Genomic DNA, 24,591 nt, shown 5'->3' with positions numbered 1-24,591 from the left:
TAAAGAACTAAGTGCTATTTTTAAGTAAACTAAAATTTGGAAAAAAGGAAACATGTCTTGGAAGAGGTTACCAAATATTAAAAGTAGAGTGAATACAAGTAAAAGACAGATGGTTTTTTTGTGAAAGTTAATATCTCTAACTTCGTAAACCAGCAGGAATCTGTATGAGTACAACACACCCAGCTGGCAAACAGGAAGACCTACATGTTTGTTTAGCTGTGTGTATACATGCTTCCCTGAAGAGTTAGAAAACTGGGACCATGTTAGCAGATGTGACTTCACTGCGAAACTCTTACTCTGAGAAAGGACAGTTCGCCTGTTTGATATGCGGAAGTAGTGCTGAGCGGGTGCAGGGAAAACGGGGCAAAAACCATCACAGCAGTTGGCTCTAAAGGACGGCAAAGAGGTTCTCGGCATCTGTGAGGTGGTCAGTGGAGCCATAGTCCGTGCAGCCCAGAAACTGAAGGAGTATCTTGGATTTGAAGACACGCTGAGCAATCTATGCCCAGCTCCAAACACTCTCAAAGAGATCTTCTTAATCCACTTCGTCACTTTCTGCCAAGAAAAAGGCGTTGACAACTGGCTTACTACCACCAAGATGACCAAGCACCAAGCCTTACTGTTCGGGGCGGACTGGATTTGGACCTTTTGGGGATCCGATAAGCAAATAAGGCTCCAGCTGGCAGTACAGACTCTACGGATGTCTTCTCTTCCTCCCGTGGAATCTGAGCCTTGTGACCCCTCCAATCCAGAATCCAGGGCGGAGGGGTCTGTCAGCAATAGGTTTGATAAGCTGGAAGAATTCTGTAACTTGATAGGAGAGGATTGTCTGGGCCTGTTTATCATCTTTGGTGTGCCAGGAAAGCCTAAAGACATCAGAGGAGTTGTCCTGGACAGTATCAAACGTGAGACAGTGAGGGGCCATCTGCCGGGAGGGACGGCCGTGGCACGATTCATCCTGGAAACGGAAGATTGTGTCTCCATCAGGGAACTGCTTGGAAACTGTCTGAGTAAGAAAGACGGGCTGAGAGAGGTGGGCAAGGTTTATATTAGCATCCTCTGAACTGGCTATGTGAGATGAGACTGGCCTGTAAGATAAAAAGGAAAAAAATATTTTATTTTAATAAGCAAGTTCATCCTCTTGCATCATCCCCTCATGGGATTTCTTTTTTCTCCCCTCCCCCGACCCCACATTGAATGAAAACCATCACCTGGGTCAAAACATCTTAGTATCATGATTATGGACAGAAAAAACCTGCCTGTATTTCAGGGAAAATGTAACAATTTAGCTTAATCTTTTATTTATTATTCAACAATTAAAGTGGGAAGAGAGGATAATGAAGTCACCTTTAAAGTTCGATTTGAAAAATAAATTGTGTGTTTGATAGGGTAAGTCTAGCATTTGAAAGTGTAAAGTGTGTTTTGACTTCTGTGGGTGGGAAGTGGGTAGGGCGAGGTGGCACATCAGACTACAGAACAGGTTTGATTACATTTCCAAAACTGGTTTCGTTTCAGGACTCCTAAGCAAAACCTACCCTGGCTCTCTTCCTCTCTACCCTGATCCCACCTCATCCCAAGCTGCTTCCTCTGCACAGAGAGGACCTTGGTGGGATCCCTCTGGGACTCAAGTGTTAGCTTTACCTATGATTTAAACACACTGACCCATTTAACTATCCCTCGTAATAATGATTAACGTCTGTTTAGCATTTGCAGTAAGGAAAGTGTATTCACGTATAAAAAACATCTTTACTTAAAAGCCTGGGTGGGATTATAACAGCACTATAGGGAAGGAAACATAGTTTCCCCTCTATGCTTCTAGAGGACGGAAGCAAAAAAACAAAAACAAAAAATGCTTAAAAGTGTACATGGAAGATCAATTCATTCCACATGATTATTAAATGCCTAGTACTTGGTAGGCCCTGTTCCGTTCCCTGCCAGTCCAGCACTAAAAAGAACAAAGTCCCCACTCTCAGGGAGTTTTCCTCTTAATGGTGGAAGATAGACAGTAAACAAATACATGCACATATATTTTAAATGCATATTTACACTCAGGGAGTTTTCCTCTTAATGGTGGAAGATAGACAATAAACAAATACATGCACATATATTTTAAATGCATATTTAAATAAATGTCAGGGGTGGTATAAAGGAAAATTAAGTATGGGTAAGGGGAGAGAGAGTGAAGGAGATGCTATTTTATATGAGGTGGTTAAGGGAAGCCTCAGAGAGAAGGGGGCAGTTTACCAGCGATCTGAATGGAGAGAGAGAGCATCCGTGCAGGTAACTGGGAAAGAGTGTTCTAGGCATAGGGAACTGCAGGTACCAAGGGCCTGACACGGGAGTGGAGTTGATGTGTTTGAGGCATAGCAACAGAGGATGTGTGGATGGACCAGAGTGACCCGGAAGGAGATTGTTAGGAGATGAGGTCGGAGAGGGAGCCAGCAAACAGGAGAAGCAGATCATATTTGTAAGGACTCTGGATTTTACTCTGAGTGACATGGGGACAGACATGCCTTGATCTGACCTACACACTAAAAACCTCACTTGATTGCTGGGTGGAAACTAGATTGCAGGGAGGAAAGAGTGGCAGAGCCTGGGGTGGGGGCAGCTAAGAAACTTACAATAATTCAGAGGAGAGAAAAGAGTAGCCTGGACCAAAGTGGCAGAGGAGGAGGGGTGAAGAGGTCAGATTAGGAGGAGTTGACGGTAAAGCTTACGTCATTTGCTAATGATTGGATGAAATATAATCACAATTAGAACGCTGATTTCCAAACTTCTTAAATTTGACATTCCTTCATTCCAGGAAACCAAAAGTTCAAGGAAAGCATTTTAGCCCTCTGTCTTCGATAAGCAGGGACAAATAGGTGCGAGAGACATCTCTTCAAGTTGTTAAGCAAGAATTATTCTTACTTGGAATGCGCCTGGCAGGTTATAGTACTCAGTCAACTTATGTTTCCTTGTGTATGGTGACCCCTGTCTGCAGCAAAGCTGTGTAGCGTAAGCCATCGAGAAGGTGGTGTAACAGTAAGAAGAGTTTTCAACCTGGAATCATATGTGGGTTTGAGTCCCAGTTCTCTTAAGAGCAGAGTCTAGTGGTTTAACTCTTCATTCTCTTATATGTAAAATGTGAATGACTTCAGCTAATTCAAAGGAGACAATGCCTGTGACAACATTTTCTATACTGAAGTGTAAGCCCACCAAAATTTTGAAAAGTCTAATACAAATTGTAGACATTCGTGTTATAAATAGGTGAAAGAGAGACTTCCCTGGTGGCGCAGTAGTTAAGAACCTGCCTGCCAATGCAGGGGACACGGGTTCAAGCCCTGGTCCAGGAAGATCCCACATGCCGTGGAGCAACTAAGCCCATGCACCACAACTACTGAGCCTGCACTCTAGAGCCCGTGAGCCACAACTACTGAGCCCGCGTGCCACAACTACTGAAGCCCACGTGCCTAGAGCCCGCGCTCTGCAACAGGAGAAGCCACTGCAATGAGAAGCCCGCGCACCGCAACGAAGAGTAGCCCCCGCTCGCCGCAACTAGAGAAAGCCCGCGCGCAGCAACGAAGACCCAACACAGCCAAAAATAAATAAATCTGTAAAAATAAATTTAAAAAAATAAATAGCTGGAAGATATAAGTCAAAGACTCACCATGTTTTCTTTTTGTTTTTGTTGTTTTGGCTGTGTTGGGTCTTCATTGCTGTGCACGGGCTTTCTGTAGTTGCGGGACTACTCTTCATTGTGCAGGCTTCTCACTGCCATGGCTTCTCTTGCAGAGCACCAACTCTAGGCACGCGGGCTTCAGTAGTTGTGGCACACAGGCTCAGTAGTTGTGGCTCGCGGGCTCTAGAGCGCAGGCTTAGTGTTGTGGTGCACGGGCTTAGTTGCTCCGTGGCATGTGGGATCTTCCCGGACCAGGGATCGAACCTGTGTCCCCTCAATTTGTAGGTGGATTCTTAACCACTGTGCCACCAGGGACCATGTTTTTTTAAATGAAAATAAAGTTGTGAAGCATTGGCTGATTTTAAAAATACTGTATTCTCATTTTTTTAAATCTGCATTTTGATGTAAAAATTTAAGTACAGAAGTATAGAAAGTTAAGTCTTCAGGAGTCTCACCAACACCCCCATACCAGTTTACTGTTTACCCTTCAGGAATGTGTAGTGCATATTGAAAGTATTTTACACAAATGGAATTATATCTACAAGTGTCTTGTAACCTGCATTTTAAAAAACTATATATTGTGGATAAATTTCCATGCTAATACATTTATATCCACTTCATCCTTTTTAAGGCTGACATCAGTGGTTCTCAGTCCTGCCTGCATATTAGATTGACTTGGGAAACTTAAAACAAAAGCAAAAAAACCCACCAAGTTTGCAAACACACCTAGACCAACTGACTAGCGTCTCAGAGAGAGGCCTAGACAGTTTTTTTTAACCTCCTAATGTATTGATAATTCTAATGTTCAACTGGGATTAAGATGTAAGTGTCTAAGTAGTATGCTATGTGGGATTAAGATGTAAGTGTCTAAGTAGTATGCTATGTTGTATGTATATACCATAATGTATTTAATCTATACTGTTTTGATGGATATTTGAGTTGCATACCTGGATATTTGCATATTGTCAATTTACCATGCTTGTAATAGACATACTTTGTTCACTCACTTTTTTTTGTAAGTGCATATTTATTTATTTTCGAGTTAGTGTTTTCCAGTTTTATTGAGATATAATTGACATGCAGCACTGTATTAGTTTATACAGCATAATGATTTGACTTATATATATTATGAAATGATAACCACAATAAGTTTAGTTAACATCCATCATCTCATATAGATGCAAAAAAAAAAGAAAAAAAATTTTCCATGTGATGAGAACCTTTAGGAGCTACTCTTTTAGCAACTTTCAAATATACCATCCAGCAGTGTTAACTATAGTCATCATGCTGTACATTACATCATTAGTACTTATTTATCTTATAACTGGCAGTTTGGTTCACTCACTTTTTATAAAGTTAGTTTTGATTAAAAATAGCTCTCTGACAAAGTCATTGGATTAATGCAGTTTTCAAATACAGTAAAAACCAATTATTAAAAATCTTAATATTTAAAATTGATCTACACAGAACTGACTACATAATTTGTGGGACCCAGTGCAAACTGAAAATATGGAGCCCTTTGTTTAAAAACTATTAAAAATTTCAAGACAGGGACAGCAGAGCATTAAGCCAAGCACAGGGCTCCTCTAAGTATAAGTCACAAGCCCATGAAACCAGCCTAGCTTCTACAGTATGTTGGGTTATTTGGTCACTAAGGCTAAAGAAAAGATTTCTATCATGATTGAGTGATTGCACCTCTAAGGTCTTTTCTAATTGAAAAATTATGTTATTCTTACTAACTCCTATGTACATGACAGTACATGCTTTACTCTATACACTGCATGAAACAGATAGCATTATTGCCCGTTGATAGCATTACAGGTGAGTTTTTAACTTTCAATATAGAACGAACTTCATAGTACTTGATATCAGGGAAAACAATAAGTATTTTTCTGGCTCTCCTAATTCCAGTCATATCGATCTACTTTAGTCTTAGGGAGAGAGTAAAACGAAAGCATAAGCAGTTTGAATGAGGAACTAAGTCTCTTAACATCTTGCTCAGAAATTGAGAAGTCTCTGGGTATGAACTAATTCTATAAGGATTCATACTCATTTGTCCCTAAATTTCTATGGGATAGGCCTTGTACTTTATCCTACTAAAATTATACAAAATTGAGAGAGAAAGAGGCTGCTGCATTGACCATGAGCTTAATTCCAATGGCCACCTTTATATTATGCCTTCTGAAACATTACTCACCTAATCACTGTGGTCCTCAAGAGGATAATATTGTTCCCATTTTCTCTGAAACTGAAGTTCAGAGAGGTTAGGTGGACTTGCCCAAGATCACAAAGAAACAGAGCCTGGATTCAAATCCCTCATCCATCTGATTTAAAGGCCATGTTTTTAATCTTAAAAATGGAGGACAGGGGATAATACCATGTGAAGATGGAGGTAGAGATTGGAGTGATGTGTCTACAAGCCAAAGAAAGCCAAAAACTGCCAGCAACCATCAGTAACCAGGAGAGAGGCATAAACAGATTCTCCCTCAAAACATCCAGAATGAACCATCCCTTGCCAACACCTGGATTTTGGACTTCTAGCTTCTAGAGCTGTGAGAGAATAAACTTCTGTTGTTTTAAGTTACCCGGTTTCTGGTACTTTGTTACAGCAGCCCTAGCAAACAAATACACACCTAATACACCATACTTCTGCTCTGAAGCAATAATGGGATAATAAGAGGTCAGAAAAGATGAGGATGGTGATTATTACAAATATTTGTCCTTATCATGTCACATACTGATTGATGCCCATGGTACACTGGATGTTCACAGGTAGAATACCCTGGGACACCTGCACACCTCTGCTCTACTTGGTATGCTTACCAAGAGACAGTTGTGTTTGTTCCCAGTTGTTCTTGTTATCATACTTTTGTACTTTGAGTATTATACATACCGACTGAAAAGAAGAGAGGATAATTTTATTAAGAGTTCTATGTTAATCCATCCTATGGTAGAAAATAAGAGCGCTCATTAAAGGATAACCATTATTTTCTAGATCCCGATGAGTTCTGCCTTTTTGTAATTCTAACCTGATCTACAAACAAGCTAACCAAATCATTGATAGCAGTTACAGCCTATGCGCACAGGGTGCTCAGTGTATGCTAGTATTGTACCCAGACGTTTGATTGATTAGGACCACACATCCTAAAGATGGTGAAGTCCAGGGAGATCAGCTCGGTGGTTTGTGACCACCTAGAGGGGTGGGATAGGGAGGGTGGGAGGGAGGGAGACGCAAGAGGGAAGAGATATGGGAACATATGTATATGTATAACTGATTCACTTTGTTATAAAGCAGAAACAAACACACCGCTGTAAAGCAATTATACTCCAATAAAGATGTTAAAAAAAAAAAAGATGGTGAAGTCAAGTTTTAAACTCAAGTACTAGTCTGGTTCAAGAGGCCATCCTTTTATTACTATCAGATACTGCCTCTCTCCTCAAAGCATATCACTTGCACTAGCTGAAGACTTCCATTAATTCAAGAAAGTGCAGAAAAGCAGCAATTGCGAAGAAGGGGCTTAGGGTAGACTACCCTAAGACTCTTGAGCCATCTGAGGTTCTGCCCTCACCTGCCCTCTGTAAGCCACATTTCCCCCATCCCTATGGTCCTTATTTACAATTGTCTTTGGACTGACTGCTTCGATTTTTTAAAAATTAATTAATTAATTAATTAATTTTTGGTGTGTTGGGTCTTCGTTTCTATGAGAGGGCTTTCTCCAGGTGCGGAGAGCGGGGGGCACTCTTCATCGCGGTGCACGGGCCTCTCACTGTCGCGGCCTCTCGTTGCGGAGCACAGGCTCCAGACGCGCAGGCTCAGTAATTGTGGCTCACGGGCCCAGTTGCTCCGCGGCATGTGGGATCTTCCCAGACCAGGGCTCGAACCCGTGTCCCCTGCATCGGCAGGCAGACTCTCAACCACTGCGCCACCAGGGAAGCCCTGCTTCGTTTTTGTTTTTTTTGTTTTTTGTTTTTTTAAAAATCTTTTTACTTTCTTTTCATTACGTTTTCTATGCGGAGGGTATTTTCTTGCACATTTCACTAGGGCTCTGAATTCGCAGGCCCACGTGTTTCCTGTTTCTCCCTCCTAGGGGAGGGGCAAGACGCGGCGAGCCTGCGCAATAGGGCCTCAGACCCGCCCCTTGACCCGGTAGCGCACTTGTCTCCTCCCGCTTGCCGTCTTCGCAGCTATGGCGGCCGCCCGGCTCCCTGCATGCCTGGTCCTGCAGCCGCGGGCCAGAACCCTTCGAGCCTTTTCCACCTCTGTGTCTCCGGCCACTCGCTCTCCGAGACCAAGCCCGTGTGAGTGTCTGCCCCGTCGCTTCCGGGCTTTGGGGGAGGTGAGAGGGTGGAATACAGGCCCATGATGGCCGCCGCGGTGGCGGAGGCCGGTACGTCCTCTGCCGGTCTGTCGCTGGCCCGCGTAGTAGGAAAGCCGCGGATGTGGGTCTGCCCTTTTTGCGGAGTGTCGCCTGGTTCTTGGCAGCCAATTTCTGTTTCCGGGTCTTTGGGCGCCGCGAGCTTTCTCCCTCCCTTCTGCGTGACCTGCGCTTTCAGGTGCTCCCTCCTAGGGCCACCGGCACAGGTCTCTCTCTGATTGCTGGTGCTCGTAGTGTTTGTTGGGCAGTGTTGAACCACAGATTTTTCCGAAATTTAAGAGAAGCGTACACGTGTCCTAGAATAAACTACAGCTCTGAATTCCAGGGCTAGCTATGCCACCAAATGGGGTTGACCTTCGTTCAGTAGGCATTATTGAGGTGACCTTCGTTCAAGAGAGATTTTAGGGATGCCCGATACCGTTCTTGCCCTGGAGGAATCTAATGGAAAAGTCTAGTTGTGCATAGACTAGTAGAAGTGCTGTGCAGTGTGAGGTGCTGTAATAGAAGCGTGAATACAGTAAGGGGGCGGGGGGCACCGAGGAGCAGCCCGCAAGAGTTAGGAAAAGCTCAGTCGAGGGGTCGCGTCCAGTCATTCACCAGGTCCTATCCTGGTGATATTTTCTGTAATATGTCTAATGTTCATACTACTAACTGTCCAGTTTAGGCCACTATCTCTCACTTCTACGATAGTTTCTTCACTGGTCTCTCTGCTCTTGTTCTCCTACCTTGAATTCTCACAACAGCCAGAGTGAGGTGTACAAAAAGTAAATCTTAACTTGCCACTCCCGTGTTCAAAATCTGCAAATGGTTTTTCATTGCTTTGAGATAAATGGTAAATTCCTTAATGCATAGTAGCTCTTTCTAGTCTTAACACTCTTTCTTTTTAATCTTTCATTCATCTATTCATTCTACAAATACTTAACTCCTACTGTGTGCTAGGTGGTGTTCTAGATACTGGGATACAGCAGGGCCCTTCATCTCATGAAGTTTACATTCTTGGGGGGAAATCAGATCATAAACAGGGAAACAGTGTCAGTACAATGTTAGGTGCTATGAAGAAAAATAAAGCAGGGTCTTGAGAATGATGGATTGGGTGAATAGTGGCTGTAGGATAAGATAAGATAGGGTAGTCAGGAAAGAACTCCTGGGGGAGTGACATTTGAGCAGATCTGCGGGAAGAGCATTGTTGGCATAGGGAATTGCAAGTGCAAAAGCTCAAAAGTGAGAACAAGCTTAGGGGTGTGACCAAGGAACAGAAAGAAGGCCAGCGTGGCTGGAGCTAAGTGAGTAAAGAGAAGAGTGGAAGTATAAGATATCAGAAAAATACGTAATGACCTCATCTGGTAAAGGCTTATGGGCATTTGGCTTGGATTTTGTTATAAGTTTGGGATCACATTGGTAGGTTTGGAACAGGGAGTGATATAATATGATTTATACTTTTTAAAGATCACTGGCTGCTGTGTGGAGAGCCAGGGGTAAGAGTGGAAGCCAGGAGACCAGTTGGGAGCTGATGTAGTACTCCAAATGAGATGATAGTGACTTGGATTGAAGTAATAGTGGAGCTGGTGTGGTTGGATTTGGTATATAGTCTGAAAGTACTGCTAACAGGACTTACTGACGGATTTGATATGGAGCTTGAGGAAAAGTCTCAAGGAAGCATGTTAGATTTTTATCCTGAGAACTTGGATGAATGGTGATACCGTTTAGAGGGCCTGGGAAGACTGGAAGAAGGAAATCAAGAGCTCTGCCTATGATGTGTTTTAGTTGAGACGCCTATTAAATATATCTCTGACCTATTAAATACCACTTTTCTTAGTGCTCCTTATGCCCTACTCTTAAATTTCAGCCATATTGAACTTGTTTACTTTGATTTTCCATCTTCTCTCTCACCCTAGAACACTTTTTCTACTTGCCTGTTCCCATGGCTACTTCCTGCTCATCTTTAAGGTTTTCGCTTGAAGTCCACTTCTTCAGGGATATTTTCCCCAACTAATTGACTAGGTTGGGTCCCCTGCTGTATGCTTCATTAATATTTATAGCTGTTTATTGAAATTACTTGCTAAATAGTTATCTTATTTGACAGACTCTGCATTCAGTGAGAGCAAGGACTGTGTTTCTGTTGTTCTTTGCTGCCTTTTGAGTTGCTGGTACACAATATCACTCAAACAGTTTTTGAATGAATCAATGAATTACTGTTGAGGGATGAATAAGAATTTGTCAGATGAAGAGGTGAAGTGGAGAGGGAGTACGGGACAGAAGGCAGGCAGATGAAAGGGAGGCACATTGTAGACAGACAGAACAGAAAGTTCAGAGAAAAACTCAGGGACCTGGTACTGGAAGTTCAGTGTAGTTATGGGGCCTTGTGAAGCTAGAGATAGTGGTTCAGAATGTGAGGTCTTTTGTGCTATGCTGTCATCACCCTAACTACTTGGTCTTTAGTTTTCTTGGCTAAAAGACCTCTAAATAAGGATAATAATAGTACTTACAGTTATTGTGAAGAATAAGATTAAATGAGATAATGAAAAGCATTTAGCACAGCGTCTGGACATGTGAAAGTGCTGAATAAATACAGTTATTATATATTATTTTAGTATAGCAAAACATTAATTTAGGGAGACATAAGTTAATATTTTAAAAGGTAGATACTGTATGTAAGTAATTTACCCCCTTGTACAGTTATGTGATTTATTAGGAATAGCTATGATTTTTGTTATTATTGGTATTATTGTAGCATTGGCAGTGCTAATAAACAGTAGAGAAGGAAAACTGAAAGTTGTTTTGTGTCTGTGTGTTCGTAAAGAACAGAATAATTCCAAATATGAGCAAGTATATATTAGAATATTTCAAGCCAGTTACTTTTAAAGATGCAAAATACTTATTTCTAATTAGATATTTTATCTTGGGAAAGTAAGCTTATTTGATGATGAACCTTAAAAGTTACTGAAAATATTGCTCTAGTTGATGAGTTCACCATATCGTCAGTCACAATATATTTTATATTCAAGTAACTCTTGGATTTTCTTACCTATTTCTGAATTTTCATTTTCATTAAAATGATTTAGTCCCTGAACTTACAGAAAATGGATTATTGTTTCATTTTTGTATTACTGAATACTTTAATTATGTGAGAATTGTGGGATCATGAACAGTGTTGAACAGCTCTGTGTTATAAAATTCTCTGTAACTGTTGTGTTGTCTTTTAGCTACAACAGAAAGAACATCCAGATATGAAAGGCCGCTGAGAAGAAAGGTAAGCAGCTAATGTACTCTAGTATAGGCTGTCTTACTGGTTTCTGAAATTCTAAAGTGAGGCGGATACTCATTATGAGGCAGAAGGGCGCTGCACGAGAAGGCTTCTTCTCAAGGGGCTGTTGGCTGGGTGACTACCACGGCCCTGGCTCTAGTCTTCCACTGCTTTTTGTCAGTTCCCTGAGAGTGGATCATCTCTGAGAGGTGGACTCACTCACATACTCCCAGGAAATAGGTGTATAAACCAGAATAAAGAATTATTTTTGATGATGCCTTGAACAGTCATGCAGCCTGGGATGTATGTGTTAATCTAACCAGTTTGGTCTCACCCTGTAGGCATCTCTATGGAGGAATCCAAATTATATGGTCACCGAGGAAGCATGGAGTCAGAACAAAGGCACATTAGTTGGAAGTTAAATGGCACCAATTATAATCGTATAGAGTAGTCATTTTCACAGGAATATTAACTGCTTCCAGGACATATACTGCATGTATTTTACTTAGATGGGTGTTGCCTAGTTTTGCCTCTTCAAACCTTCGTTTTGGATTTAAAGGGAATGCTGGCCATCCCTGTCTATCAAATACAGTTTAAAAAATAAATATGTTAATGTGATTGACTAAAATATCATGTAGTTATTCTCTGGGCCTAGGAAACATATTATTTCTCATTATGTATCTGTTCATTTAGTTTAATCCTAATTTATTTATTTCTGAGTTCTTATTCTTTATGTCCCTTTTTCTTATTTCCTTTATTTCCAAGTTTGTCTCATTGTCACCTCATGTACTGACTTTCATCAAAGTTTTAAAAATTATTCAAAATATATCATTACTTACCCCTTCATAAACAATATGTAGAAAGTTTGCTAAAAGTCTAAGTAAATAAATAAGATAGAGAAATTTTCTTGCGAAGGAAATCTGCTGTTAAAGGGGATCCTTGCTACTGGGTTTAAGGAAACAGTGCCAGAGATACTTAGGTACGTTTAGTGTTTTTTCATTTCAGCGGCATTAGCTGTGGGAGGTCAGATTTTATGTAGGTTGTAAGTCCTCTTATGTTTCTCTTAATTGCAGCTTTTTTGCTTTAAAATTAAAGAATATGTTTATATTTAAAATATTAAACTATTTTACATTCCTCAGGCATTACCTCCTAGGACAGAGAAAATGGCTGTTGACCAGGACTGGCCTAGTGTTTACCCTGTTGCAGCACCATTTAAACCCTCAGCAGTACCTCTTCCTGTTCGAATGGGTTATCCAGTAAAAAGAGGGGTGCCCATGGCTAAGGAGGGAAATCTGGAACTTTTAAAGGTAAGATAAGTTGCTGGTTCATTGACTAAAACTTATATCTAAATAAATGCTGATCTCCCTCTGACACCTACCCTCTCCCCCAACACTTCAAGGTCCAGTGCATAGCAGCTTACTGTATTTTAATTCAATCTTTTTCCAGGTAATAATGGATATTATGTTTTGGTTATCCTCGGCAAAGAAGGCTCAAAGAACCCTAGGCATTTAAGAATGTAATTGATTGGTCCTATGGCTTCCTTTTGGCTTTTTCATTTCTATTGTATCTTTTCTATATTGTGTCTTTCAAGCAGAACTAAGAAAAGTGAAATAACCTAATTTGAGTTTGAGAACTGGGAGGTGAAGTTTTTACTTTTGAAAAAGAGATTTAAAACTTCTACAGAAAATTATTTAGTATTATTGTTATAGTCCTTAAACTTCTTTATTTCTTGAAGAAAAATTGGTCATGTTAAATGCTTCAGTTGATAGCATCTGTAATGAGTTGATAGCATTTATAATGATTTCTGAAAAACAGACTTCTTAAAGAAAATACAAATATGCGTAGCCTGGGAATGCATATCTTAGATGGTTTCCTTTTACATACAATGAAATGATCAAGGAATTGTATTTTCTGCTAAATGAGAGTCTTTGTGTAAAACAAAAATTGGCTGAAAGTTGCTGGTAAAAAATGAGATCGTAATATGAAGAGGGGTTTGTTTGCTGCTGGAGATAGGCAGATGAAATTTAGAAATGGGAACATTTCAAGATACAAGAAAACAAACACCTATAAAACTAATCTTTTCTTCAAATGAAGAGAGGAATTGAACTTAGTTTAAAGAAAAGGTCTTTGGAAAATATCACTTGGTGAGCGAGAATAGCAGTATATTTGTAATGATGGTTGTGAATGGAATTTTAATAAACATACAAATCCAAACATTTAATGCATGCCATCCCTTTTAAGAATCACCTTAATGCTTAGTCCGATGATAAGATCTGTTCCTAGTAAGTGCCATTGAATAAGCTTGTAAACTGAGGTAATATGTACAGTGTTCATAGAGCAGTGCCAATATAAATGCTGTGTAAGCATTAGCTATTATTTTTTTTCTTTTATGATTTTGAATCATGTTTCAAAAATAAAAGTATAGAATAAATAAACAAGTAAAATAAAAGTATAGAAAATGAAGTCACCCACCTCATAATCCCAATATTTGTTGCCTGTTTTCTCTTGATTAAAATAATCATTTTCTGATTAGCACATAAGATTCCAGACATAATGTTTAGAGTAACTTTCTGTTTGTTCAAAGTTTCTTTCCAAGTGAGTTTCTTTAAATTTTCTCTTTAGATGCTTAACATTATGTAAGAAATATACTAGGAAATGTTCATTATTTATTTGATGGAATCAAATCTTTGACCTTACCTAAATTTCCATTGGCCCTATAAATGTTTAGAGAACCTCTCGGTGTATCATAAAGATATTCCCAACTTCATTTAAGATCTGCTCGCTTCATTTATTCATCCATTCAATTCATAAAATGTCTGTTGAGTATAAAGTAGAAAATGTATCTCAGTGATATGTATTCCAGGGGAATTAGGATTATTAAACAATGGTCTGTGTCCTAAAGTGCTTTCAGTGTTATAAGGGAAATATATACTCCTGTAGATTCGTCGCAAGAATAATACTATAAAAATAATGTTTCTTCTCCACCATCATTCTCATAAGATACTTGGTACTGAATCTTTATTTTAGGAAATTCATTTCTTGAATTTACAACACCTGTGACATGGAATCAGTATTGCTTAAAAAAACCCCAGATTTTATTTATTACAAGGTTTGTGGGCCTTATGATTTAGTTTTATGAGAAAATTGTCTGTTTCTTGTTTTTAAGACACTTAGGCAGGAATTCCCTGGCTGTCCAGTGGTTAGGACTCGGCGCTTTCACTGCTGGGGCCCAGGTTCAATCCCTGGTTGGGGAACTAAGATTCTGCAAGCCGCGCGACATGGCCACCCAACACACACACACACACACACACACACACACACACACACACACACACAAGACACTTAGCTAATTTATCCTTTAAAATTCTCTATTTTAGATTCCCAATTTTCTGCATTTGACTCCTGTAGCAATTAAAAAGCACTGTGAAGCTCTTAAAGGTATGTGGTTGTTTTGTAATATGAACTTAATATTTTATTAGTTTCACAGGAATCTCATTTCTAATGATAAAGGGGTCAGTTTATCAAGAGGATATAATATTTGTAAATATTTGTGTGCCCAAAGTAGGAGCACTTAAAATACAGAAAATATTTACAGAATTCAAGGAAGAAATAGAGAGCAATACAGTAATAGTAGGGAGCTTCAGTACTCCACTTTCAACAATGGGTAGATCATCCAGACAGAAAGTCAGTAAGGAAACATTGGATTTAGACTTACATGTTAGATCAAGTGAATTTAACAGACATTTACAGAACATTCCATCCAACAGCAGTAGTATACACATTCTTCTCAGGTACACATGAAACATTTTTCAGGATCATACGTTAGGCCACAAAATAAGTCGTAATAAACTTAAAAAGATTGAAATCATATCAAGCATTTTTTCCAACCACAATGATATGAAACTAGAAATCTATTACAAGAAGAAAACTAGAAGATTAACAAATATGTGGAGATTAAATAACATGCCCCTAAACGCATATTGATTCAAAGAAGCAGTCAAAGAGAAATCAAAAAGATATCTTAAGATATGGGATATCCCCAAAGCAGTTCCAAGAGGAAAGTTTATAGCAATAAATGCCTGCATTAAGAATCAAGAAAAATGTTAAATAAACCACCTAACTTTAGATCCCAAGAAACTAGAAAAAGAAGAACAAACTTAGCCCAAAGTTAGAAGGAAGGAAATAATGGTTGGAGTGGAAATAAATTGAGACTAAAAGGACAGTAGAAAAGATCAGTGAAACTGAGGGATTGTTTTTTGAAAAGGTAAACAACGTAGACAAACCTTTAACTAGACTCACCAAGAAAAAGAGAGGCCTCAAAATTAGAAATGAAATAGGAGACATTACAACTGTTATCACAGAAATATTGGTACAAAGGATCTAAGAGACTACTGTGAACATTTTTATGCCAACAAATTGGGCAACCTAGAAGAAATGGATACATTTCTAGAAACATATAATGTACCAAGACTGAATCATGAAGAAATAGAAAATCTGAACAGACCAGTTACTAGTCAGGAGATTGAATCAAAAACCTCCCACCAAGAAAAGTCCAGGACCAGATGGCTTCACTGGTGAATTCTTTTTTTTTTTTTTTAATTGAATCGTTGATATACTGTGTTTTGTTACTTTCAGGTGTATAGCAAAGTGATTCAGTTATACATTTATATATAAATATATACATATTCTTTTTCAGATTCTTTTCCCTTATAGGTTATTACAAAATATTGAGTATAGGACCCTGTGCTATACAGTAGGTCCTTGTTGGTTATCTATTTTATATATATTCGTGTGTATATATTAATCCCAAACTCCTAATTCACTGGTGAATTCTACTAAACATTTAAAGAATTACCAATCGTTCTCAAACTCTTCTAAACAGTAGAAGAGGAGGGAACACCCACACTCATTTTATAAATCTAGCATTACCCTGATACCAAAACCAGACAAGGACAAATTACAGGCCAATATCCCTGATGAGCATAGATCAAAAATCCTCAACAAAATACTAGCAAACCAAATTCAACAGTACATTAAAAGGATCATACACCATGATCAAGAAGGATTTATTCCAGAGATGCAAGGTGGTCCTACACCTGCAAGTAAATCAGCGTGATACACCACATTAACAAAATGAAGGATGAAAATCATATGATCATCTCAGTAGATGCAGAAAAAGCATTTGATAGAATTTAGCATCCTTTCATGAGAAAACTCTCAACACAGTGGGTATAGGGGGAACAAACTTCAACATAATAAAGGCCACATATAACAAGTCCACTACTCATATCATATTACAACAATGAAAAGCTAAAGGCTTTTCCTCTAAGATCAGGACAAGACAGGGATTCCCACTGTCACCACTTTTATTCAACATAGTACTGGAAGTTCTAGCCAGAGCAGTTAGGCAAGAAAAAGAAATAAAAGGCATTCACATTGGAAAGGAAGAAGTAAAATTGTCTTTACTTGCTGAGGACATTATCTTATACATAGAAAATCTGAAAGGCTCCCTAAAAACTATTAAAATTAATAAACGAATTCAGTAAGGTTGTAGGATACAAAGTCGGTATCAAAAATCAGTTGCATTTTCTGCGGTGAACATGGGAGTTCAGAAAGAGAGATTTTTTAAATTTGTAATTTAATTTAAAATTTAAATGTAATTTAATTTTAAATTTTAATGTAATTTAATTTTAAATTTTAATGTAATTTAATTTTAAATTTGTAAATTAAATTTCTCTTTTTCTTAAAAGAGAAATTAAGAAAATACTTTTATTTACAATAGCATCAAAAAGAATAAAATACTGGGTCAGGGGAGGGCGAATTGAATGAAGGCAGTCAAAAGGTACAGACTTCCAGTTATAAGGTAACTAAATACTAGGGATATAAGGTACAACATAATAAATATAATTAATACTGCTATATGTTCTGTATGAAAGTTGTTAAGAGAATAAATCCTAAGAGTACTTATAACAAGGAAAACAAATTTTTTTTCTATTTGTTTAATTTTGTATCTGTATGAGTTGATGGATGTTCACTGACTTCCTTGTGATCATCATTTCATGGTTTATGCAAGTCAGATCATGATGCTGTACACCTTAAACTTATATAGTGCTGTGTGCCAATTATATCTCAGTAAAACTGGAAGAAATAAAATAAAAACAAAATACATGAACGCAAAATAAGAGTATACTTTTAACCAAGGGGGTGAAAGATCTGTACACTGAAAACTGTAAAATATTGATGAAAGAAATTGAAGAAGACACAAATAAGTGTAAGATATGGATTGGAAGAATTAATATTGTTAAAATGTCCATAAAACCCAAAGCAATCTACAGATTCAGTGTAATCCCTGTCACAATTCCAATGGTGTTTTTCACAGAAATGGAACAAACTCCTAAGATTTGTACAGAACCACAAAAGACCTCAAATAGCCAAAGCAATATTGAGAAAGAAGAGCAAAGCTGGAGGCATCACACATCCTGATTTCAAACTATATTACAAAGCGATAGTAGTAATCAAAACAGTATGTTATTGTCATGAAACAGACACATAGATCAGTGGAACAGAACAGAGAGCTGCAAAATAAACTCATGTATATTTGGTTAATTAATTTATGACAAAAGAGCCAAAAATATTTAAGCAGGAAAGGATAGTTTCTTCAATAAATGTTGGGAAAACTGGACAGACACATGTAGAAGAATGAAACTGGACCACATTTTTAACACTATACACAAAAATCAACTTGACGTGAATTAAAAACTTGAACATAAGACCTGAGATCATAAAACTCCTAGAGGAAAACATTGGGTGTAAGCTTCTTGACATTCATCTTGGCAATGATTTTTTGGAATTTGACACCTAAAGCAAAGGCAACAGAAGCAAAAATAGGTAGCAAGTGGGACTACCTCAAACTAAAAAGTGTCTGCACAGCAAAGGAAACCATCAGTGAAATGAAAAGACAACCTGTGGAATGGCAGAAAATATTTGCAAATCATATATCTGATAAGGGTTAATATCCAAAATACATAAAGAACTCATATAACTGAATAGTAAAAAAGCAATCTGATTTTAAAATGGGCAGAAGAATCAAATAGACATTTTTCCAAAGAAGACATACAAATGGCCAGTGAGTACATGAAAAGATTCTCAACTTCACTAATCATCAGGGAAATCAAAATCAAAAAAAAAAAAAATCAAAACCACAGTACCTGTTAAAATGACTGTCATCAGGAAGATGAGATAACAAGTGTTGATGGGGACGTGGAGAAAAGGGGACCCTCGTGCACTGTTGGTAGGAATGCAAATTGTTGCAGCCACTGTGGAGAACAGTATGAAGGGTCCTCAAAAAATTAAAAATAGAACTGCTGTATGATCCAGCAATCCCACTTCTTGGTATGTATCCAAAGGAAATGAAGACAGAATATTGAAGAGATATCTCAACTCCCATGTTCACTGCAACATTATTCACAACAGTCAAGATATGGAAACAACCTAAGTGTTCATCGGTGGATGGATGAATGGATAAAGATGATGTGGTGTATACACGCACACGCACCCACATGCATGCACGAACAATGGAATATTATTCAGTCACAAGAAAGAAGGACATCCTGCCATTTGTGACGATGTGGATGGACCTTGAGGGCTTTATGCTAAGTGGAATATGTCAGACAGCATGACAGATACTGTATAATTATCACTTATATTTGAAATCTGAAAAATCTGAGGTCATAGAAATAGGGTAGGGTGGTGGTTACCAGGGACTGAGGCGTGGAGGGAAAAGGGAGATCTTCAAAGAGTACAAACTTGCAGTTATCTGCTGAATAAGTTCTGGGGATCAGAAACCATAATCCTGGCTCAGGTAGGATAGGGACTTATTGTTGAATTATAGAAAGCATATACATAAAAAGGCTGAAGAAAATATTGTAGAGTGTTAACAGATGCAAATCAATATGGTCCAAACTGAAGATAGTGTAGAAGGATGCTGAGTAGCTGAATAGTCAGTGGGGCCAGTAATGGGATACTTTGCAGAAAAGGGTTATCTTGAAGAAATTGTTCAAAATTTTAAAGAAATTAGAAGTGATATATACCTATGGTAAAATTAAATAGTACAAGAGCTGATGGTGAAAAGTAATAGTCTCTTGCTTCTCCTTTCCCTCCCTGGCCCCTCATTCCAGACGTGTTCTCTTTTCATCATTAGTTAGGTCTTATTATTTGTGTGTGTGTGTGTGTGTGTGTGTGTATAATTTTATATATTCTTTAAACACATACATAAAGAATATATGTTATATATACTCTATACATAGTATATATACATGTAAATTATATGTATAGTTTGATATATATAAAATGGAACTAATCACCTGAATATGATTATACCTCCATTTCTAGACTTATTAAATTTCAACAATATCTGTTGATTGCTAGTTGTATAGAGATTTTACTCACCTGTACGACCATCTTTCTTCTTTCCACATATATGGAGGTAAAGGCAAAGAGCACTTTTTGTTCATGGTTCATAATATATACAATATTCCAATTCAATTTCTGTTCTAGTTGTATTGGACTATATATAGGTAAGCAAATTTGAGTTGTTTTAGGTTTGTAGCTATTACTTATTGATTATGTAGTTCAATGCAAGAGTTAGTACCTTTGAAGTCTTAAATTTATGCTGATTGAAAGGTGATGTATACATGCTCAGTATACTTGTTAAGGCTTTTCAGGAAAGAAAATGAAACCTAGAAACTTCACAGGTAGCCTGATTATGCTGAAAGGAGAAATAAGTTAGTGAACATGATTATGATGAAATTTGAGCTTCTGGGAGGGCCTTCCATTGAAAATTATGAGGAAGAAAAGAAAATAAAGAGGTTTTAAAAGGAGGGCTAGGGCTTCCCTGGTGGCGCAGTGGTTGAGAATCTGCCTGCCAATGCAGGGGACACGGGTTCGAACCCTGGTCTGGGAAGATCCCACATGCCGCGGAGCAACTGGGCCCGTGAGCCACAACTGCTGAGCCTGCGCATCTGGAGCCTGTGCTCCGCAACAAGAGAGGCCGCGATAGTGAGAGGCCCGCGCACCGCGATGAAGAGTGGCCCTGGCTTGCCGCAACTAGCGAAAGCCCTCGCACAGAAATGAAGATAAATAAAATAATAATAATAAATTAAAAAAAAAAAATCATTAAAAGGAGGGCTAAAAAGTAGGAATAATAACCTTACTCTTGAAATGAGGGAAGAAAAATCTCTTGCTATTTTCATTCATTTATGTGGCCTTTGTTTTGGGACATTAGGATGCATTTCTGTCCCTTTGTATGTTTCTATATTTGTTGATATCAGCCTGATATTAGACTGACACAGATCACCGTTGCACATTTGTGCCCCATATGACACAAATCATGTATCATTTTTTGATCCTTTGTAAAGCCAGTTAACAAATGCATTACCCTGTGATAAATTCAGTTTTTTTCCTTTTTAAACAATATTTTAAAATGTGCATTTATAATTTAGAAACTGGTCATTGTAATGAGGTAGTTCTAAAATACTTAATAATTTTCAAATGAAAGGCTTTCATACAACATATTTAGAAGAGTGAGTAGCATTATATTTTACAGTATTTAAGTGAATGTTTTAATCTTTCCTTAATTACACTTTTGCCAGCTTCTAGATTTAGTTTGTATCTTCCAAATAACTCAGAGGCTTTTCAAATATTTCTTCTCAGTTTTCTTTCAAGTAGGTCAGTTCAAATTTTGTATCTAACTTGCAAATGGAAAATTTGAAGCACAGGAGAGTTAGGTAATTTACCAAAACTTTAATAATCGTGGCAGAAGTTAAGTAAAAACAAAGGTCTTCTGAAGTCTAGTCTGTCGCTCTACCTGTCAGATGAATAAAAGGCTAATAGGGGTCTATTATGTACTTTTCAGTTGGCTGTGTTTTCTTGAACATATAATCAGGTAATTTAATTTAAAAGCTGTAATTATCATCTGGTGTTTGAAATGACTTACCCAAAGTTTTAAAAAAAAAAAAAAAAAGTCGGTACAAATCCAGTAACTCATAAAATTCCCCAAACTAGTCTGTCTTATAAAGTGCCTGGCAGTGTTGCATCTTACAGTACAGGAAACTGGAATTAGTTCATAATGGGAATGAAATTTAACCTCAGTAATTTTGCTCTGTTCATTTTATTTAAATGTCAAAATGTTCTTAATGGCAAAGATATTTCTTTCCCCTCAAAGTGTGTGAGTATTGATCTCTTAAACACAGTTTTTAGGGAATGGTGTGAGCTATACTTAATTTGCTAACGTATATTTAGTCCCAGATCTTGGGAAGTCTCTGTAATCCAGAGTGACATTTTGCTGACTGATATTAAAGCCTAAATGGGAGCTAAATATAGTGCTTATTATAAGAAAGTTGTTAGCTGAGGGAAAATGTTATTGGAGAAAGCACGGATTCATGGGGTCTAATGTGTTTGACCTAAGAAACCGATTACTTTTTCTTAGAATGAGGCTATTTAGGAAATGAGGTTTCTATTGAGGGGAACCTGATAACGCCAGAAGTTTTCATCCCCAGCTGAGAGCCCTGTACCACGCTAATTTGATAGGAATAGGGCAAAATAAAATCAGCTGCCCACCTATGAAGTCCCTCAATACTAGTAGTACTGATAGCTGCGGGAGGCTGGGAGTTCTCTCTTGTCCTTTAAAGATTTGTTTTTCATTTGAGGCCTGAGTTTACACGTCTGTGCTGTGAGCAGTGTTCTCAGTGCTTGGAACTTGCGGTTGTAGCCCAGGTCTCAGAGCCAGACCCACTCCTCTCTAGGCTCGCTGTCTTGCCTGAAGGTGAGGACAAGTCTGTTCCTTTTTCCCTTGAGCCCCAGTGGCTCAGAAGTCACATCAAAGAAACATGAATTACTGGAAGGATCCTTTAAAGGTGACCGAGGCTTTTGTACCTGTTATAGTTAGAGGCCCTATTGAACTCAGTTTCTGAAAGAAGGTTGACCACATCTCAGTAGAGCTTCTTTATTTTTTGTGGCTGTGCCGCGAGGCTTGCTGGATCTTAGTTCCCTGACCAGGGATTGAACCCAGGCCACAGCAGGGAAAACGCCGAGTCCTAACCACTGGACCTCCAGGAAATTCCCTCTTAGAGTTTTTTCAGAGCTTCTTTCACTTCCCTTCAGCTGATTCTTAGTAACCTTCATTTGGGTGTGAATTAATATTATTTGTTGCCTTTTCAAAAGCAATAATTCTCAGGGCACTATGAACTGCTTGGTTTTAGTTGGCGAGGAAATAAACTGTCTCATAACAGATATGTGCAAAGCTATAATAAACTTCCATCAAGTCATAGCTCCCTTTTAACTGCTCCCCACCAAACCTGAACTATCCAAATGATTCCCTTAATTAAATTCCCTAATTAGGATTCACTTAGGAAGAAAAGGGACGCATGCAGGATGATGATGTATATGTAAGTGCAGAAGAGAATCTGTTCTTTCATTTCATGTTTCATTTCATGTATCTTGAAAGGTGATCTCCCTCAATAATTTGATTTTGTTGGGTAGCATACATTATAAGGAGAATTTACTTACAAAACTGTAAATGAGATAATTTTTTTAAATTCTCAGATTTTTGCACCGAGTGGCCAGCTGCATTAGACAGTGATGAGAAATGCAGGAAGCATTTTCCAATTGAAATTGACACAACTGCTTATGTATCAGCGGGACCATCTATTCGAAACCCCAAAGCACGAGTAGTGACATTAAGGGTAAGAGTTAATTTTTAAAAAATAAGAATTATTGGAACATATTATTTTATAATAGTATTTTGTATGTGTGATTATAAAACTGATACATATTTATCATAGAAATTTGGAGAATATAAAAGTTTTTTAAAGTATAAAATAAAATTGCCTGTAATTCCACCACTCAAATAACCACTGTTGACTACAGGAGCTCATTTTAGTATATATATAGTCAGCCTTTGTGTATATTAATGGGATGATACTATATTTGATTAGTTGTCTGCTCAAATTTTGTTTAACAATGTGAATTTAAAATTTTCAATATTATTAAACACTGTTTAATGTTAATAGTGTTATTAAACACTATTTAATGAATAGTGTGTAAATGAGGGTCTGTTAATGTGCCAGGACCATGTTTGAGGCTAGGGATGCAACACTGATCAATTCAGACATAGTCCTTTTCTGAGACTGAAGTGGGAGAGACAAACAAATAATTCTATTGCATAGATCTACCATAATTTATTTAAATTACCCATATCATGGGACATTTAGGCTTTCTAACAGTTTTCTTTATTAGAAAAATATAATGAATATTCTTGAGATTAGTATTTGTATATATTCCTGATTATGTTCCTAGGATGACTTACTAAAATGAGAAGTTAGGTCAAAGGATATAGATCTTTTGAAGATTTTTGATATATATTGTGAAAGGTTTTTGATTATATATTATAAAATTCCTGCAGGCAATGTAACAAATACAACACCAGCAGATTGTGAGAAAGCGTGTTTTCCTGTACTCTCACCAGCCTAGATATTATTATTACCTATCAGCTTGATAGGTAAAATATATCTTATATTTAAAATATGTATGCCTTTGAATTCAAATGAAGGTGAGAATGTATTCCTTTGTAAAGTGCTTTTTTTTTTTTTGCTCCTTTGTGCATTTTGATGGTATATTGATTTCTTATATACTTCTTTTTTTCTTTTTAATAACAGCTTTATTGAGATATAATTCACATACTGTAGAATTCATCCTTTTAAAGTTTACAACTCAGTGGTTTTTAGTATATTACAGAGTTGTGCAACCATCACCACTACCTGACTCCAGAAATTTTCATCACCATAAAAAGAAATCCCATACCCATTATCAGTCAATCCCCATTCTACCCTGCTCTTCACTACCCCTGTAGCTCCTGTCAACAACTAATCTACTTTCTTTCTTTCTTTCTCTGTGGATTTGCCTATTGATATTTCCTATAAATGAATCATACAATATGTATGCTTTTGCTTAGTATAATGCTTTCAGAGTTTCATCTGTTATAGCATGTATCAGTTCTTCATTTTTTTTATTGCCAAATAATGTTTCTTTTTATGGATATACCGTGTTTTATTTATCCTTTATCCTTTATCCTTTTCAGTCAGTAGACATCTGAGTTGTTTCCACTTTTTGGCTGTTATGAATAATGCTGCTGTGAACCTTTGTGCACAGGTTTTTGTGTGGACATAGGTTTTTGTTTTTTTTTTTTAATTGATTTTTTTTAAAATTTTATTTTTGGCTGTGTTGGGTCTTCATTTCTGTGCGAGGGCTTTCTC

At 37.7% G+C, this 24,591-nt stretch overlaps 2 protein-coding genes across 4 annotated transcripts in view; both read left to right on the top strand.

The window, feature by feature from the left end:
- Window positions 1-52: 52 nt before the first annotated feature.
- REP15 (RAB15 effector protein) lies at window positions 53-7,637 on the top strand (the record flags this gene model as incomplete). The annotated part of the gene is made up of 2 exons (XM_082419258.1): window positions 53-98; window positions 345-7,637. 2 exons carry the CDS (start codon window positions 53-55, stop codon window positions 1,061-1,063), a joined length of 765 nt encoding a protein of 254 aa, XP_082275384.1. The 3' UTR covers window positions 1,064-7,637.
- Window positions 7,638-7,752: 115 nt separating this feature from the next.
- MRPS35 (mitochondrial ribosomal protein S35) overlaps window positions 7,753-24,591 on the top strand; it is a 49,630-nt gene continuing 32,791 nt past the window's right edge. The window contains exons 1-5 of one of the 3 annotated variants that reach the window (XR_014252328.1): window positions 7,753-7,960; window positions 11,241-11,287; window positions 12,421-12,588; window positions 14,659-14,719; window positions 22,883-23,022. Coding sequence is in view for 2 of the 3 variants with exons in the window: in XM_082419859.1 (XP_082275985.1) it covers window positions 7,849-7,960; window positions 11,241-11,287; window positions 12,421-12,588; window positions 14,659-14,719; window positions 22,883-23,022 (528 nt within the window). In the remaining variant the exon portion in view is untranslated. The remainder of the gene's footprint in view (window positions 7,961-11,240; window positions 11,288-12,420; window positions 12,589-14,658; window positions 14,720-22,882; window positions 23,023-24,591) is intronic. The other 2 variants (XM_082419859.1, XM_082419858.1) reach the window with 2 other exon arrangements.

Source organism: Balaenoptera physalus, assembly GCF_965194825.1.
Source record: "Balaenoptera physalus genome assembly, chromosome: 13".
In the NCBI taxonomy this organism is placed as follows: Eukaryota; Metazoa; Chordata; class Mammalia; order Artiodactyla; family Balaenopteridae; genus Balaenoptera; species Balaenoptera physalus.
This window is presented reverse-complemented; position numbering and strand designations above follow the sequence as displayed.